Raw genomic sequence first — 16,452 nt, forward strand, 5'->3', positions numbered from 1 at the left:
AATGCCCCTCCATTCAAGATAATGTGCTGGTTCCCCCCTAACAAAAAGTCCTCAATCCAGTCGCCAATTTCACTCGGTACCTGTATGACCCTATTTTTGACAATAAGAGTAGGTGTAGTACTGCGTCAAAAGTTTTTCAAATATCAAGAAACACTACATCTACCTGGTTGCTTCGATACAAAGCTTTCACTATGTCATGTGATCGAAATGAGAGTTGTGTTTTTGAAATCCGTGCTGGTTGGCATTGAGGTAATTCTGTTCGTGATACCTCATTGTGTTTGAGCTCAGAACATGTTCTGAGATTATACAACAAATCAATGCCAAGGATATTAGACAATAGTTTTGTGGAGTACTTCTACAACCCTTCTTGTAAATGTGCATGACCTATGCTTTTTACCAAGAACTGGGCACAGTTTTTTGTTCAAGGAATCTGTAATACCTTATAGTTAGAAGAGGGGCTAACTTGGCCGCAAATTCAGTGTAGAATCTGATACTGGTTCCATCAAACCCTGGAGCTTCGGTCAGTTTTAATAGTTTCGATTGTTCCTCAACACCACTGACACTAATAATTCTTTCATAAGGTGGTACGAGGATTAAATTAGGGCAATTCCCTTGTGTTTTCCTATGTAAAGAATCATTTGAAAACGGAGTTAAGCTATTCAGTTTATCTTTGCTATCCTCGATTTCAATTTCTTTCTCATTCGGTAGGGACGAGCCACTAACTTGGGTGCCACTAGCAGCCTTAACATATGACCAGAATTACTTTGGGTTTTCTATAAGATATTTGACAATGTTCTGCTATGGTAGTTGAAGGCTTCATGCATTGCTTTTATGGCAGCCAAATGTATTACATTCAAAATTTCTACATATAGGCCTATACTTTCTTTTACACTTATTACACAGTAGTCTGTTTCGACGAATACACCAATTCTATTTCCCATTACCCTATCCTTTCGATATGCAATCAAATTTTGCCCAAAAATCTCACTGCTGTCAGTTTCATGAATCAACTAGCTTTCTGTATCTAGTATTATTTGAGCTTCACTGCTTTTCAGGAGCACTTCAAATTCTGCCATTTTGTTTTGAATGCTTTGCCAGTTTACCATTAGTATTGTAATACCTCCACCTGTGGGAGACATTTCTTGCAATCTTACACTGATACTTCTGGGTTTCCTACAACTATCGATATCTGGACTGGATAGATAGTTGCCTAATCTAAAAAGAAATCTTGTGTGCATGCCTCAGAACCAAAGGGAAAAAAGTTCTGGGGAAAATGCTGCAAATTGTGAGCTTTGTTGAAACTCCGTGCACAAGGGTGGTCTTCTCAACCATCTGTACCTGTCATTGGAATGACCCAATTATGACCTTGGAGTCCCCAGACAACAGCCATCATTTGCTCCCAACGTGTGCCACAATCTGCAGTTGATTGTGTCTTGTTCCCTCATTGGCTGCTGGAATAGCCTCTTCAGCATGTTTGATGAGGCCTCCAGGCGACCGAGTGAGGTGGCGCAGTGGCTAACACACTGGACTCGCATTCGGGAGGACGACGGTTCAGTCCCGTGTCCGGCCATCCTGATTTAGGTTTTCCGTGATTTCCCTGAATCGCTCTAGGCAAATGCCGGGATGGTTCTTCTGAAAGGGCACGGCCGACTTCCTTCCCCATCCTTCCCTAATCCAATGAGACCGATGACCTCGCTGTTTGGTCTCTTCCCCCAAACAACCAACCAACCAACCAGCCTCCAGGCGTGCACCTGGTGTCCTTTCCTGTCTCTTGCTGCCTTTTCCCTAAGGGATACCATCATTAGCCATATGTTTGAACTGCTGACGATTAATAGACTCCTACCCTTTTGCATTTGCTTCCTTAACATCGTGTAGCTATATGAAATGGAATGTACACATAAGGGTGACTGTGGTTTATTGGGAGAATTCTAGGAAAGTGTTACTCATCCATAAAGGAGACCATGTACAGAACACTTTTGCAACCCATTCTTAAGTACTTTGCTAGTGTTTGGGGTCCCCACAAGTTCAGATTGAAGGAAGACATCGACCAATTCAGATGCATCCTGCTAGATATGTTACTGGTATGTTCAGTCAACAAGCAACAAGTGAGTATTACGGAAATGCTCCGTGTGGGAACTCTAATCAGATTCCCTGTGGGGACTAGATGTTCTCTTCACAAAACACGAGATAGTTTAGAGCACTGTTTTTTGTGACAGATTGCAGTTTGATGCTACTGCCATAAATGTATATCTCTCCTAAGGACTGCGAAGACAAGATAATAGAAATCAGGGCTTGTATGGAAGCATTTGCTCTGTTGTTTCTCCCTCACTCCATTTCCTAGTGGACAAGGATAGGGGATGACTAGCACTAATACAGGGTGACACAGAAAAACAGGAACATTTCCACAATCCAACTAGAAGTGATGAAGGAAAGAAATTGCATTCATGGTAATAGAAACCTTATAACTTTTCCATTTACGAAACATTGATGGCATTTATAATTTTTTTTTTTTAAATTAGGCCCCTTAGATGGTGTTGTTCTATACAAATACAGGGTTATTACAAATGATTGAAGCGATTTCACAGCTCTACAATAACTTTATTATTTGAAATATTTTCACAATGCTTTGCACACACATACAAAAACTCAAAAAGTTTTTTTAGGCATTCACAAATGTTCGATATGTGCCCCTTTAGTGATTCGGCAGACATCAAGGCGATAATCAAGTTCCTCCCACACTCGGCGCAGCATGTCCCCATCAATGAGTTCGAAAGCATCGTTGATGCGAGCTCGCAGTTCTGGCACATTTCTTGGTAGAGGAGGTTTAAACACTGAATCTTTCACATAACCCCACAGAAAGAAATCGCATGGGGTTAAGTCGGGAGAGCGTGGAGGCCATGACATGAATTGCTGATCATGATCTCCACCACGACTGATCCATCGGTTTTCCAATCTTGAAGTGTCGTTGCACTGTTATGACTGACTGATGTGAGTGCATTTCAAGCACGACATACGCTTTTTCGGCTCCTGTCGCCATTATGTTTCGCTGCACTCTCGAGCGTTCTGGTGGCAGATACCTGAAGTGCGGCTTCAGCCGAACAAAACTTTATGAGTTTTTCTACGTATCTGTAGTGTGTCGTGACCATATGTCAATGAATGGAGCTACAGTGAATTTATGAAACCGCTTCAATCATTTGTAATAGCCCTGTATATCGTGAAATTTGCTGTTGAGATTCCTCATTGACCACTGCAACATCTTAGCTGGGATGCTGTGAACTGCGTCCCGAATTCTCTGTTTTAACTCATCCAGGGTTCTTGGTCAAGTCGCTTCGACTTCGCTCTTGAGGTAGCTCCACAAGAAAAAAATCACAAACGGATAAATCTGGCCATCTAGGGGGCCAGGGATTGTTACCAAATCCTGAGACGACACGATTGCCAAACAATTCTTGCACATATGCCATTGATTGCCATCTGTAGTTTGTATGGATAAAATTTTAAATCAAGATGAAGAATTCTGCAAACACTGTCCCAGGACATTCCAACCACTGCTGCTTGCTTACAAATTGAATGCCGTGGGCTCCGTGAGACAAATTCGTGTACATCATCAATGTTCACTGGAGAACGCACACTTCCTGGTTGTCCTGTTGGTTTCTTCTTGGGGGCAGATCTAGTTTCTTCAAAGTTATTAATCCAACATTTTATTGCATTTCGATTGAATGGCATCATGATGTCCTACATCATAAAAACGTCGAAACTACCTCTGCACCACTACCAAACTATTATTGTTTTTATAAAACATTTTTATGGGTAACGCACGCTGTTGTCCGTTCCACAGATCCGTGATTATTGAAATGGCAGAATGTTTACTTGCTAACTGTCACAAACCCGCAGTGCTGCCACCTGTCCATGGCTGCCACTACTTGTTTCAAACATTCTCGTTATTCTGTGTTACCCTGTACAAGGTACCCTCCACTGTGCACTCTAATTTACATTTTAAGTATGTATATAGATCTATTCAACTACCCTCGTTCACCCTATTAGCACAAGTAAAAATTCGGCCACTGTCACCACTGCCTTTGTGTCTGCCTTTGCTTCTACTTAATCTGACAGGTCTTGTCACCTCACCCCACCCCCATCAATTTCCTCAAATTGTCTGTTTTGTTTATTTTATTACACCTGTTCCAAAAGGAGAGAATGTTCTAACAAAATTGTGACTTCAGCTCATAATGTTGTTTTGCAAGTCACATCAAAATTTTTGGAAAGTGTGCAGTATTTTGTGTGTCTGGTTTATATCACATCCGTTTGTACATAATGTGATAATATAAAGAGGTGAGTAGAATACAGATAATAGTGGGAGTAGAGTCCTCAAGAGCTAACAAAAAATTACACACACACACACACACACACACACACACACACACACACACACACACACTGTATTTAGTAAGTTATAATTCAATAAAAATAACTTTGTGATTGATAGAAGTCAGTGGTGGGAGCAGTTTTACCAGCTCATACACTACGTGGCCCATGCTCATGTGATCGATAGTGGTGAGCACACAAAAATAAAAAAAATAGTAGTGGGGGCAGTGGTTAAGGATCCAGCAGCTGTAAAGATGACGATACACACAATACTTCCCCTCCCTCCTCTGCAGCTTGCACTGCCTGGCAAGGCACTGCCTGGCAAGGCACTGCCTGGCAAGGCACTGCCTCGTATTGGTGGCTGGGAAGGCTGTGCTCTTTATGACCACAGAGCAGGCAACATATGAGCAAGTGGATCCGAAGAAACTGCTGTGAGTGGCTGACACCCATTCCCAACTACTTGACACTCTGAAATGTCAGTCACAAAGCTATTTTAATTGAACTATAGCTATGAAGGAGGACATTGCCTTGAAGGTGAGGAACACTTTCAATGTGATATGATGTTTTCCTGGCATATTGCTTACTTGTAGAATTCTCCAGTTTCGGTCCAGGTCACATCGTAAGCTCTTCGTGATATTCAGGCAAAGAGACTCTATGTTGTCTTCAGGTGGTTCCTGATGACTGCTGCTCCTCCAAACTTTACTTTTGTCATTTGTATCTGAATACTTGTTTTGGTCATGTATCAAAATGTTTGTAATATTTTCTATCAGTAATGTGCTGTATGTATAGCTGACTAAATCTGATTTCATATTTTTCTGTGTACAATGCTTTTAATTCAAAAATATGTTCAAACTATTATTTTTACTAAATGAGCAGGGGGCATTTATTCCAGATCTGTGCGTGGACGTCAGTCAAATTGGCCCGCAGCAGGCACACGAGCTCAACGTGTGCGGTGCCGCATACGGTATGAATGGGAACGATTTCTTCTCTTTTCTCAACCAGGACATTGAAGAAAAGGAGTCTCTGAGACTGGCACGTGAGCAAGAGGAGGAAAAGGCCATGTACTCGGTAAGCGACGGCTTCGGTCGTGTTGCTCCCGTTGAGCTATACGCTGCCTCTGTCGGGTGTACTGGTGTGCCGCTGCGCCATCGAGATTGCAAATGCACTCTTGCTGCGCTGCGGGTGAATCAGAGCATAAGTATGTCTGCATGGCCGAAGCACTGTCGTGCTCTTCTGTCCCTAAGGATTTTCTCCCTTATTTTGTGGACCACTGTAGGAACTCTGTCCTGAATCAGTTGCCATTTCAGCATTATTTCAGGAACTTGGCCTGTAGTGTGAGAGGAGAAGGAAATGGAATCCTGCAGTTTGGTTGGCGTTGGTACCAGGAGAGACGTGTGTTTTGTAATGTAGGATTTATTTGCAAGTGTTGATGGAAGGTAAACAGCAACTCTTTGGTGTCATAAATTTCATACTCTTGGAAAATAGACATGTACGAAGTAACGAACTAGCGACTACTCCATTACACAAACTGCTGTTAATTAATATTGAGTGTCAGTGGCACTGATTGTTCTTTTCCGGAAGGATTTTAAAAGATCCTTGTTAACAAATTTGGCCAGAATTTAAACTCAAGAACTTGATCTCAGAAGAAGATATATGTGATTCCAGACACTCAAAAACATTGTCGTTCAAAGAATATGTAGAACACAGTATGCAGCACATTCTTCAGTGTAAGTATTAATTGGTTGTGTAATATTAATGATAAGGAGGATACTATTTGGCTGCTTGATTTTTCATTTTTTATATGATTACATGTCACTATATTCGGTGGAATTATGTTTAGCTTTTTAGTTTAAAGCCACTAATAGATGTGCAAAAGCTCACTTCTTTCCCCAGCAAATGACTGAAGCACACATCTTTCAATGTTAGAAATACTCTCGCTATAGAATTGATATAATCGTAGCCAGCAAATTTTATTAAAAAGGACGTGTGTGGTAACAGTCCCTCCAATGTAAGAGTGTTGTGGTATGTGATATGTCCTAGGACTTTAAATTAACATTGCATTACTTTGCTTTGAGTTTTCAGCAGTGTTTTTAGTAATAGTAACGTAATTTAGAAAAGTAATTGATTAAACAATTGTGAAGCAAATTAGAATTTATGTTAAAATTAAGCATTGAAACCGATTTAATTTTGGTGGGTGATACTTCCACAGTAAAATTATTATTCTTAGTACTTTATTATTTACATCATGTTACTGAAGCAGATGAAGTATGCAAAACCCTGTTTAAAAACATATCTCCTACCATGTCATTCAAATTCTTTCCTGCTGTCCCATTTTATGTAAAAAATACTATTGTTCAAACATACACCAGATTGTTACACATCATGGGCTACTGTTCTTAGGATGTTTCATGATACTTAGATCTAGTGATTTTACACCTATAACATCTCACAGAATATAGACACACACTATGTTTATCCTCACTGTATTGACCAAATTTAGTGTGACTTGTACATTTGTATCTTCACATATGTAATTGTCCTGTTGTTGAACACTGTGTGCTGCGGATACCTTTTTTCCTTGGTCCATTCTTGGACAATGGGCTTGAATTTATGAGATGCAAGTTGGAAGAAGTAATGGGTTTCTTGGCTCCAATTGAAACATCCTCTTGGAATTTTGAGAGTATGGCTGTCCACATTGGACAGTGTCTTCCTTCTAGTATGTCTCATTGAAGTTTTTTGAGCATTTCTATGATGTTCACATGCTGACTGCACAAACTGTGACAAAAATTGCAACTCACCATTGAATCATCTTCTGTTTGTAAAGATATTTCAGCTTGGTAAGTGTGCTGGACTGACTAACTTTACTTGAGTATTGATCCAACGAGAGTTTTGTAGGTGGCCTTCTGTGTGGGTAAATTACGTCTTCTTAGCATTTGTTCAGTAAATGTTGATCTGTCATCTTCACAATTAGACTTATTTGATTTTTCAACTTTAAGTTTCTTCGGGTAGATACGTGAATGTTGTGATTAACACTGTGCAAGTGACTGAGAGTGGAGTATATGTTTGTGTTATCATATGCTTTGAAAAGTTAGTTTATTGTCGAGTCTAGAAGGTTATATGTGTTTTCGAGTGCTCGGTGAATTTTTATTTTCTAAAAAGATGGTTTAAAGAAATTACATTAAATTTTCTTTAAAAATGGAGTAAAGTACAGCATCTCATTTGAAATGTTGACTGTGGCTCTTGGCGAACCTACTGTCAGTAAGACAAGAGTTTACAAGTGGTATAAATGTTTCAAAGTGGGTCAAGATGGTGTTTAAGATACGACCACCCTTCATGCCCTAGCAAATATATTACTGAAGACATTGTGGAAGAAACAAAGGAAATGGTTCTGAAAAGTTGCTGACTCACAGATGTCAGCATATCCATTGGCCTGTGCCAAGCAATTTTTTAGAATGTTTTGGGCATGAAATGTGTAGCAGCAAAGTTTGTTCCGAAATTATTGGATGTTGACAATTGCATAGACATAGCTCAAGTATTGCTGAATGAAGTTGACAATGATGCAGAACATTCAGAGGACGGAACATGTATATGGATATGACGTTGAAACCAAGGCCCAATCATCCCAGTGGAAACTGCCCGAAGAACCAAGACTGAAAAATATTCAACTAGTTGGATAACATGTGCAGGTCCTTCTCACGGTTTCCTTCCATTGAAGTGGGATAGCGCACCACAAGTTCCTGCCTTACTGTGATGTGGCAGTGAGGAATACTACCTAGAAGTTACAAGCCCTTTGCTTCAAAGCAATCTGAAGGAAAAAGACCAGAACTGTGGCAAAACCACTCGTGCAAATCACATCACAATACTGCTCCCACTCACACCTCAATGTTTGTTTGTAATTTTTTTGGCAAAAAAACAAAACTGTTATATTGCCTCAGGCACCATATTCGCTGGACTCTGCCCCTGCAACTTCTTTCTATTACCAAGGCTTAAGAGAACTCGAAAGGATGTCATTTTGCCACGATTGATGAGGCAAAAGCAGAATAGCTGAAGCAGCTGAACACCATAATGAAAAATGAGTTCCAGAAGTGTTTCCAAGATTGGAAAAAATGGTTGCACAAGTGTGTTATATCTGAGCGGGATTACTTTGATGGAGGCAAAGTTGATGTTGATGAGTAAATAAAGATTCTTATAGTAAAACGTAGATAGCTGTAAGTTGACCCCACTTCTTCCGAACATGTCAGTTGGTTAACATCATCAGTGCTTCTGCTTTTGATGTTGGTTTTAACTTTTAGTGTAGCTGGAGTAAGTTATATTATGTACATGTGTAATGTAGGTTTTGAAGTGGGAACTGATATGTGAATGTCACGTGTTTCACAGGTATGTTGCTGACTGAAAACTAAGCTGTCTGGGGAGGATATCAAGGAAGTGTGTTCTTATTTTAAGACTTAATATTGTAAAAGCCTTGTTGAAGTAATCGGTAGTGTCATTCAAGGCCTGGGCAGTACTAAGTCACAAGAGGGGGAAGAGTGGCTTCTAACATTTTTAGAAATGAGAGCTGTGCTAATATTGTGGAGGATGATATTGTTTGGGAGATTTATTAGGTAGTTACAGGAGAAAAGAGTCTTAGAGAGGTTACTGCTACAAGTATTGAGATTTGGTGTGGTAATGGTAATGTTTCATAACAGTCAAACAATGGAAAACAAATTTCACGAGAACATGAAAATTAAATTGTTGTACAAGGGTTATTGTTATGATGAGGTTTTGTTATCGCAACTTGGGGCAAGGAGCCATGTTTTTGTGGCTGAGAAGTAAGTTACTGTAGTACTTATGTGATGAAAAATAACATAAAAAGACAAATAATGAAACACATTTTGTTCCTTCATTTATTAATACTGTACCTTTAGTATATCTTACTTTTGTGCACAGAAAAATTCACTTATTTTTCCTTTGTTTCTTTTTTCTTAAAAATTCTCTTGTGAATATTGTCTATATCACCTCTAATGCAATCAACTGCTGCACTAAAATACTAGGGATTGAAGATGTTTCTTGCTGCTGAATGGTTTCCAAATGACCTATTAGCTCCAGCAGAGGCGAGGGATTCACACTTGTCACATCATTGTCATTGTCAGAATCTCAGCAGGCGAATTACCTTTAAACTCCTTGGTGAGAGATTCGTCGGTATATGTTTCAAACACCAACGCCTCATCATCCACTGGCAATTATTCAACTACTGAAGCATCTATGGTTTTACCAATAACTGCTGAATAAATCTCCAGATTGCTTTGAATATCATCCTGCGTTATTTCATCCACCACAACAGTCTCACCAACATCTTCACTTTCAGAAGTTCTTGCATTTTGCCAGCATTTCACAATCACATTCTCCTCATCAACTTCTTTGGCTAGAACAAAACAATCCCGTCTCATCTGCATTGTACAAATTTTCAGGACGGTATTTTTCTAACAGTATTGACGGACCATTAATTGGTACATTCTGCGCACACACCTCATCAAACCGCTGCAGTGTAGCCACTGTCCACATCGTCAGCAGCAGCCATCTTCATTCTTTTTCTTGAAGGGTTAAATTTGCCACGTACAAAACTTTATTCAATTTCTTTTCATTTTTTAAGGAATGTAGCTAACATTCATTGTGCAAATCCATACTTCCTCGCCACATCTAACTTCTTTCAGTCCGTTATCAGTGTCCTTGAAAACCTCCATTTTTGTCTCCAACCTTATTTGTTTCAGAGTTCCAGCCATTGTCTAAATCCTAGCAAAGTCCAAAGCGTTTACATTAACTAAAAACATTCACAGATTGCAAAAATCACGGAGATAAGCTGTGTATGAGCCCAACGAAATGCTAGTGTCTGCTACTGAAGCTCAACAATGAACGGACAAGCTAAACACTCTTTACCGCTAGAATAAATGCGCTACTGTAGTATGTAGCGAAGCTTCTGGAAATAAACCGCTGAAAGTCTAGTAGCTAAATGAACAATACCTACCGCTATAGTGAGCTGCTTAGAAGTAGGAAAATAGTAAACTCCTTGAAATTTTGTCTTCGTAATAACAGTGTGTTGCTAAATTTACCTCATTGTTGTAATGAGGGGTAATTAACATAGTACATATAGGAAATCAGACAGGGCCATATAAAATTATCACTGTGCCTTGGTTTATGGTTTGATTGGTAATCATTATATGGAGGTTTGACTGTAGTAGGGTCATGGTGGGGGAATGTGTAGTGCTGCTTGGGAAAGCATGTAGGGACTTGGTGAGGACAAGATAGGACAGCTACTTGTAGTTGGGAGGGGTCGGGAACGGGAGAGGTAGGGGAGAGGTGGAATAAGAGGCTATGTAGTGCTGGAGTGGCAGCAGGCAAGGGGGTAGATAGGTAAAGGGTAGGGGTTATGGGAACATAGGATGTATTGCAGGAAGAGTTTCCACCTGCACGTTTCAGAAAAACTGATAGGAAGGATCCAGATGACAGGCTATGGAGCAGTCATTGAAGTGAGGCATGCTGTGTTTGGTAGCATGTTCAGCAGGTGGGTTGTCCAGCCGTCTCTTGGCCGCAGTTTGTCGGTGGCTATTTGTGTGGGCAGAAAGATTCTCGGTTGTCGTGCCTGTGTATAAAGCTAGAAAGTAGTTGCAGCATAGGTTGTAAATCACATGACGGCTTTCACATGTAGCCCTGCATTATATTCTACATCTACATCCATACTCCGCAAGCCACCTGACGGTGTGTGGCGGAGGGTACCTTGTGTACCTCTATCAGTTTTATGTGATAGGAGATGCCTGTGACTGAACAGGTGATGGGATGATTATGGGACATGTCTTGCGTCTGTGTCTGTTGTAGAGGCAATGAGTTGCTCTTGTCTAATTTTGATTAATGTGCATTATATGGAAGTAGAAGGCAGTTAAGACACTACACAGTCAACACACAATGTTGTTGTGGAACAAATGTTTTAATAAATTCCAATAATGTTCTAGTTATGATTGTTGATTTGCAATGAAATGCAGTGTTTTTAATTTATTATTTGCTTGGTCTTGCACTGCCCTCTGATTTGTTCATTTATATAGTGAAAATCTGTTGCTGTCTTTCCCATTCAATCATTGTGTTCTTCCCCCCCCTCCCTCTGCCTCCTCCCCCTTAGGAAAAGACAAAACAGGTTTAACGTAAGCCTGAGTGTGTTATTTGATTTGGCATAGCAATAATTTTTCGCCTACGGACAAGATTTATTTTCGTGTGTGTTTTGGTTGTTAGAAGACTTCACTCTGTTACAGGGAAGAAAATCTCGGCGTGAAAGGAGGGCATTCAGAGAAAGACGTCTACAGGGCAGGAAAATCAGCCCCCCAAGGTAACAACTTGAAATATTAGCTGTGGCAAAGGCACAGGAGAAAACATAGAAGCAGTCAAGTGTAATCAATACATTTTGCACATTCATCCAAACAGATTTGTGTATATTGTAAATTTTGGTACACAGACAACTCTTTGCTTTACTAAGGTTACATTATTGGGTATACAAAGCCCGAGATGGAGGACATAAGTAATACTACTGGTAGGTGAAACATAAGTTCACCTGTACAATTAACTCTTAAAATGCTGCTAGTGAGATTCAGAAATCTATGCATTAAAACTGTTGACACGTAATATCCAAATATACACTCGGACCGTTACATTCTCTCTTCCTTTGCTGATGCGGACTTCCGTAAGAAGTTTCATGCTATAGCCAATTGCTACATTTGATCTTACATAGTCTTTCGTCTCACTGGCTGTTCAGTGAAATTATTTATGCAGACTGTAGAGACAGACTACTTTGGATGTAAGATTTGTTCACTTTCCTATGTGCCTTCCAGAGCTTATGAAGCGGGACTATACATTTTGGGATATTTGCTCAATAGATGTTGTGGCTGGTGAACAGTAATTTTATACAGATTAGACGAAAATATATAAAGCCAGAAATGCTGTGTCTTTTCTCAAATTGTACTGATTCAGGTTGGGAAATGTTTCTGCAAATATAATATTAATTTACAGAAATGAATACTAGTAAAAAAATAAAGCTTTAGTGGTAATGAGTGGGATTCATCTTGGAAGGAAAATACACATAATGTAGATAACCTTCAAAATATGAGGATGAAGATGGAAAGGATGGATTTATAACCATAAGGGAATTGGTTACACCATAGAAGGCATATCACACTCCACTGAGTTGTGGTCATAGGTTTCAGGGGGATATGTATTAGTTGAGTATCAATGGTGTGAAACAATAGTATTTGGGTGGCATCCCGATTGTTAAAACGTGAGATAAATGTGGGATAAACATATGTGTCATTGAATATTTATGTGCGGTTTTTGGAAGGGGGAGTTTCAAACCAGAAAAATGGTGTCTGAAATTATACCATCAAAAGTGTTGCTCACACTTTGCCAAATGCATGTGGTGGCTATAATTAAACTTTCGCTACTTGAGAGGTCCCCCATGAAAAATGAGTAATTGTAAGACAGTGAAACGTTTTGGAGGCTTTTGTATGGACATGTGAAAGAGAAGTAATGAGTGAACCATTGAAAGAAACGCACTTTAATTTCCACATGAAAGGGAGGATTCAGATATTGTAATTTTGGTGGTTACTCAGCTTGGAACAATTAGCCAATGATTTGGTTTTCTCAAAATGTGTTATGGTGTAACTGAGTGACCTCACGAGCATTTTGAGGTGCAGCACCATTGTGCATGAGAACAATTGAGTCCAGAGCACCTCTCTCTTGTAGAACAGATATAACATGTTGGCAAAGCAGATTACAGTAATATGTGCCATTCAACTGTGTATCTTTGGTCCTCGGGATTCGAGTTCCTCAAAGAAAAGTGGACCAACTGTAAACAGTGCTGTAAAGCCACACCACACAGTGACACGTTCACTATGCAGGGGCATTTCTTGAACGTTTGCTGGTGGTGGTGATCCCCAAATGATGCAACAACTGTTAGTTTTCACTGCCCCAGTGAGCATAAAGTTTTCTTCATTGCACCACAAAATCTTCCTAGGCCACCGTGTCATCAACTTTAACCCTTGCAAGCAACATAAGTTCAAAGTCTATTTGAATGCGAGTCACGTGTGTCGAGCGTGAGTGATGTGAAGTTTGTACGGTTACCACTTCGCACTTATTCTCAGCACTTGTAGAACAGTTGACCGCGGAATGTTCAGCTGTTGTGGCATTGCTTGAGGATTGACATTGCATCCAGGATTCTCAGACATGGCAACAGTAACTTCTACAAACAGTGTGAGGCGCAATTGGCTGCCGGCTTCTCCCAAAGCAAACTGAACCATTGGTCGATCATTCCAAAGTGTGTAACTGACAATATTACCATATTTGAACCCTCTCATTTGGAAATTAAAATGTGTTTCTTGAAGTGGTTTATTTGTTATTTCTCTTCTCCGTGCCCTTACAAATGTTTGCACAAAGTTTCACTCTCCTAGGATAACTTTGTTTTTCGTGGGACCCTCTCAAGTAGCAAAAGGTGTATGATAACCAACCTGTATTACACAACAGAAACCAAAGTGGATTTTTCTGCTTGGTTATCTGTAATGAATTTAGATTTTATCCTCTCAGGGTATAGGTGTTGCGTTGTTATCATCATCATCATCATCTCCTCGTCACCATTGATACACAAGTTTTCAAAATGGTGTCAAATAAAAAAAGACTTGCACTAGGGGGTTGAAAAACCCCCAGATAGGGTCTCTCTGCCAATAATCGCATATGATGATTTTCTTTTTTAATACAACAACATGATGTCCATGCTGCTTTGCAGTTTCGTATATCTCGTAAACTCAGTACACAGGCTTGTGGACATGACATACTGTCTGTGATGAACTTTGAGGTATTCTGTTAGAGGCCAGTCAGACAAGTCTCTTTGGGTTTGGTATTCGTAGATGTAGTTTAGTTCACTTGTACAATGTGAATGCTCACATTATACATGACAGTAACCAAATGTAAAGTGAGATAAAGCAACAATTGTTCTTTAAACTGCCATTTAAAGACACTATGCCATTTCAGAATAGTAATCTTAGAGTTCTTGGCCTTTTGTACCTTAAAAAGCTGTTTGCTCTCGGGGACTGAACCCAGTCACTGCTGATCCAACATGGAGCACTAAAGGTTGACTATCTTTGCCAACTGGAACTTTTAGTCCTCTGTCCCTATCATTCATTTTTAATCACATTCGCCTTGCATGGTTTTGTTTGACATAAGTTTCATGTTTGTAATAAATTTGAGATGAGCCAGCATGATTGATTTCTTGTGTTGTTCTCAAAAATATTTTTCATGGAATTCTGTAGATCTGGTACTTCTTTTTGTTGTGTTACTCGCACGACAACTTGAAAACAGCTGAACCACAGTCTCAAATGTGATAGCTTTACCGAATATTCTTTGCACAGTCCGTATACCGAAATCACGAGCTCAGCAGTGAACAGTATTCATGAACATTCAGTATTAAGAACACGGCACGATCTGCACGGAATGGACAAGAAAGTGACGGACGAGTGATTGGCTGAAAGTCGTGTGATACACTTTGCGTTGCTTCTGCACATCTGACATTGACACACTTTTGTTTATGCTCCAAACTCTTATTATTGCTCAGAAAATATTTCCTTTGTAATCCCATTTCATTTGCATTGAGGAAATATTTGCAGATGATTCACATGTTGAATATAAGGAGCCCACGGCATCCGTAGGTATCCGAGAAGGAAACCTGGAGCATTGGGAATTATATGGTTTGAGCAATGCAGGTTGCATATGATTTATAAGGCAGTGGTGCAGTAATTTAACATACTGTATACTTTTATAGCAGTAATCTATTTGAATCACTGTTGTGGGAGTCACGGACAAGAAAACAGCTGTATTTTTTTGAGTTATGAATGTGAGATACATTTAACATACATTTTCTGCAGTTTCATAAATGTGTAGTCATTTTGATTATATGTTTGGAATATTGTTATATGGTCTGGAAAGCTATGGCTGAAAGTTAGAAATCAAAAAAGAGTAGAAATGTTGGTTTTTAGGCTGCGTTTATTGTGGAGCGGCGTAGCTTGATCAGAGCTGTGCGGTGAGCAGAGCAGTGCTGGCGAATCAAACCGTTGTTGTGTGCGTGATTATATTAGTCCAGAGCAGAGCGATTCAGACGTGTTTATTTCACAGAGCAGTGACCAGTGTGTTCGAATTACTCTGGCTGCGTTCGGGCAACGCTAGCAGCATTTGGCTGTTGCTGTGGGCAGTAGACTCAGTGCTGATGCTGACACTTGTTTATTTTGTTGTGCTGTAGAGAAAATGGTATCAGCAGAAGCTTTGAAAGCAGCTGCTTTTACTCTGTTCTTTACGGGAACGGCGAAAAAACTACCGTCACATCAGATTCATTTTGGACAAGTTATGTGATGAGGCCCCCACAGTATTACTGACAATAAATTCAGAATACATTTCATTAATCTCTTGCATCTTTCACTGTCTGAAAATTAGAGTTGATAAAAATGCTGAAGTAGCACAACTGAGAAAAGGATGAAAATCATGTTTTATTGCGTGAGAAAGTTTTTAAAATCATCTCATTTAGACAACCTCATTTGAAATCTCCAATGAATACAAATGTCAATCCAGCTGATGTATTTAGTAGCGGAAAGTCTGGTGATAGGTTAAGCTCCCCTTCTAGTGAAGTACACTAGAAGAATAAATCTACTACCTTCACTTTCCTACCCATATTTCTGAACATTGATGATAATGAATTTCTCCTGAGGATCTGCAACAGCTTGTAGTACGATTCAATGAAAATTTTTATTACTATAAAACATTGCACTACAATATTCTGGGCATTTCCTGTCAACATCACCGAATGCAGTTATAAATTTATATAATCATTTACAGTATTTAGAAAAAGGCATTCACTTGTAGAATGCCAAGAGCCAATCCCTCTACACTTTGGTAATTGACTCCAAGTACTTACAGTGGTTGTGAATCCTATAGTAAATGTCAGAGCCATGTCTCAAAAACTTCTTCAGGTTTCTAAGAAATAGTAACAATTCTCAAATGATCAGCTATCGATGGACTTAAAAATGACGTTATTTC

At 39.6% G+C, this 16,452-nt stretch overlaps 1 protein-coding gene across 1 annotated transcript in view; it reads left to right on the forward strand.

The window, feature by feature from the left end:
• Positions 1 to 16,452, forward strand: part of LOC126106761 (CLK4-associating serine/arginine rich protein) — a 120,508-nt gene that overhangs the window by 42,586 nt on the left and 61,470 nt on the right. The window contains exons 6-7 of the mRNA XM_049913134.1: positions 5,255 to 5,430; positions 11,640 to 11,713. Of these exons, the coding sequence (XP_049769091.1) occupies positions 5,255 to 5,430; positions 11,640 to 11,713 (250 nt within the window). The remainder of the gene's footprint in view (positions 1 to 5,254; positions 5,431 to 11,639; positions 11,714 to 16,452) is intronic.

Source organism: Schistocerca cancellata, chromosome 10 (genome assembly GCF_023864275.1).
Source record: "Schistocerca cancellata isolate TAMUIC-IGC-003103 chromosome 10, iqSchCanc2.1, whole genome shotgun sequence".
In the NCBI taxonomy this organism is placed as follows: Eukaryota; Metazoa; Arthropoda; class Insecta; order Orthoptera; family Acrididae; genus Schistocerca; species Schistocerca cancellata.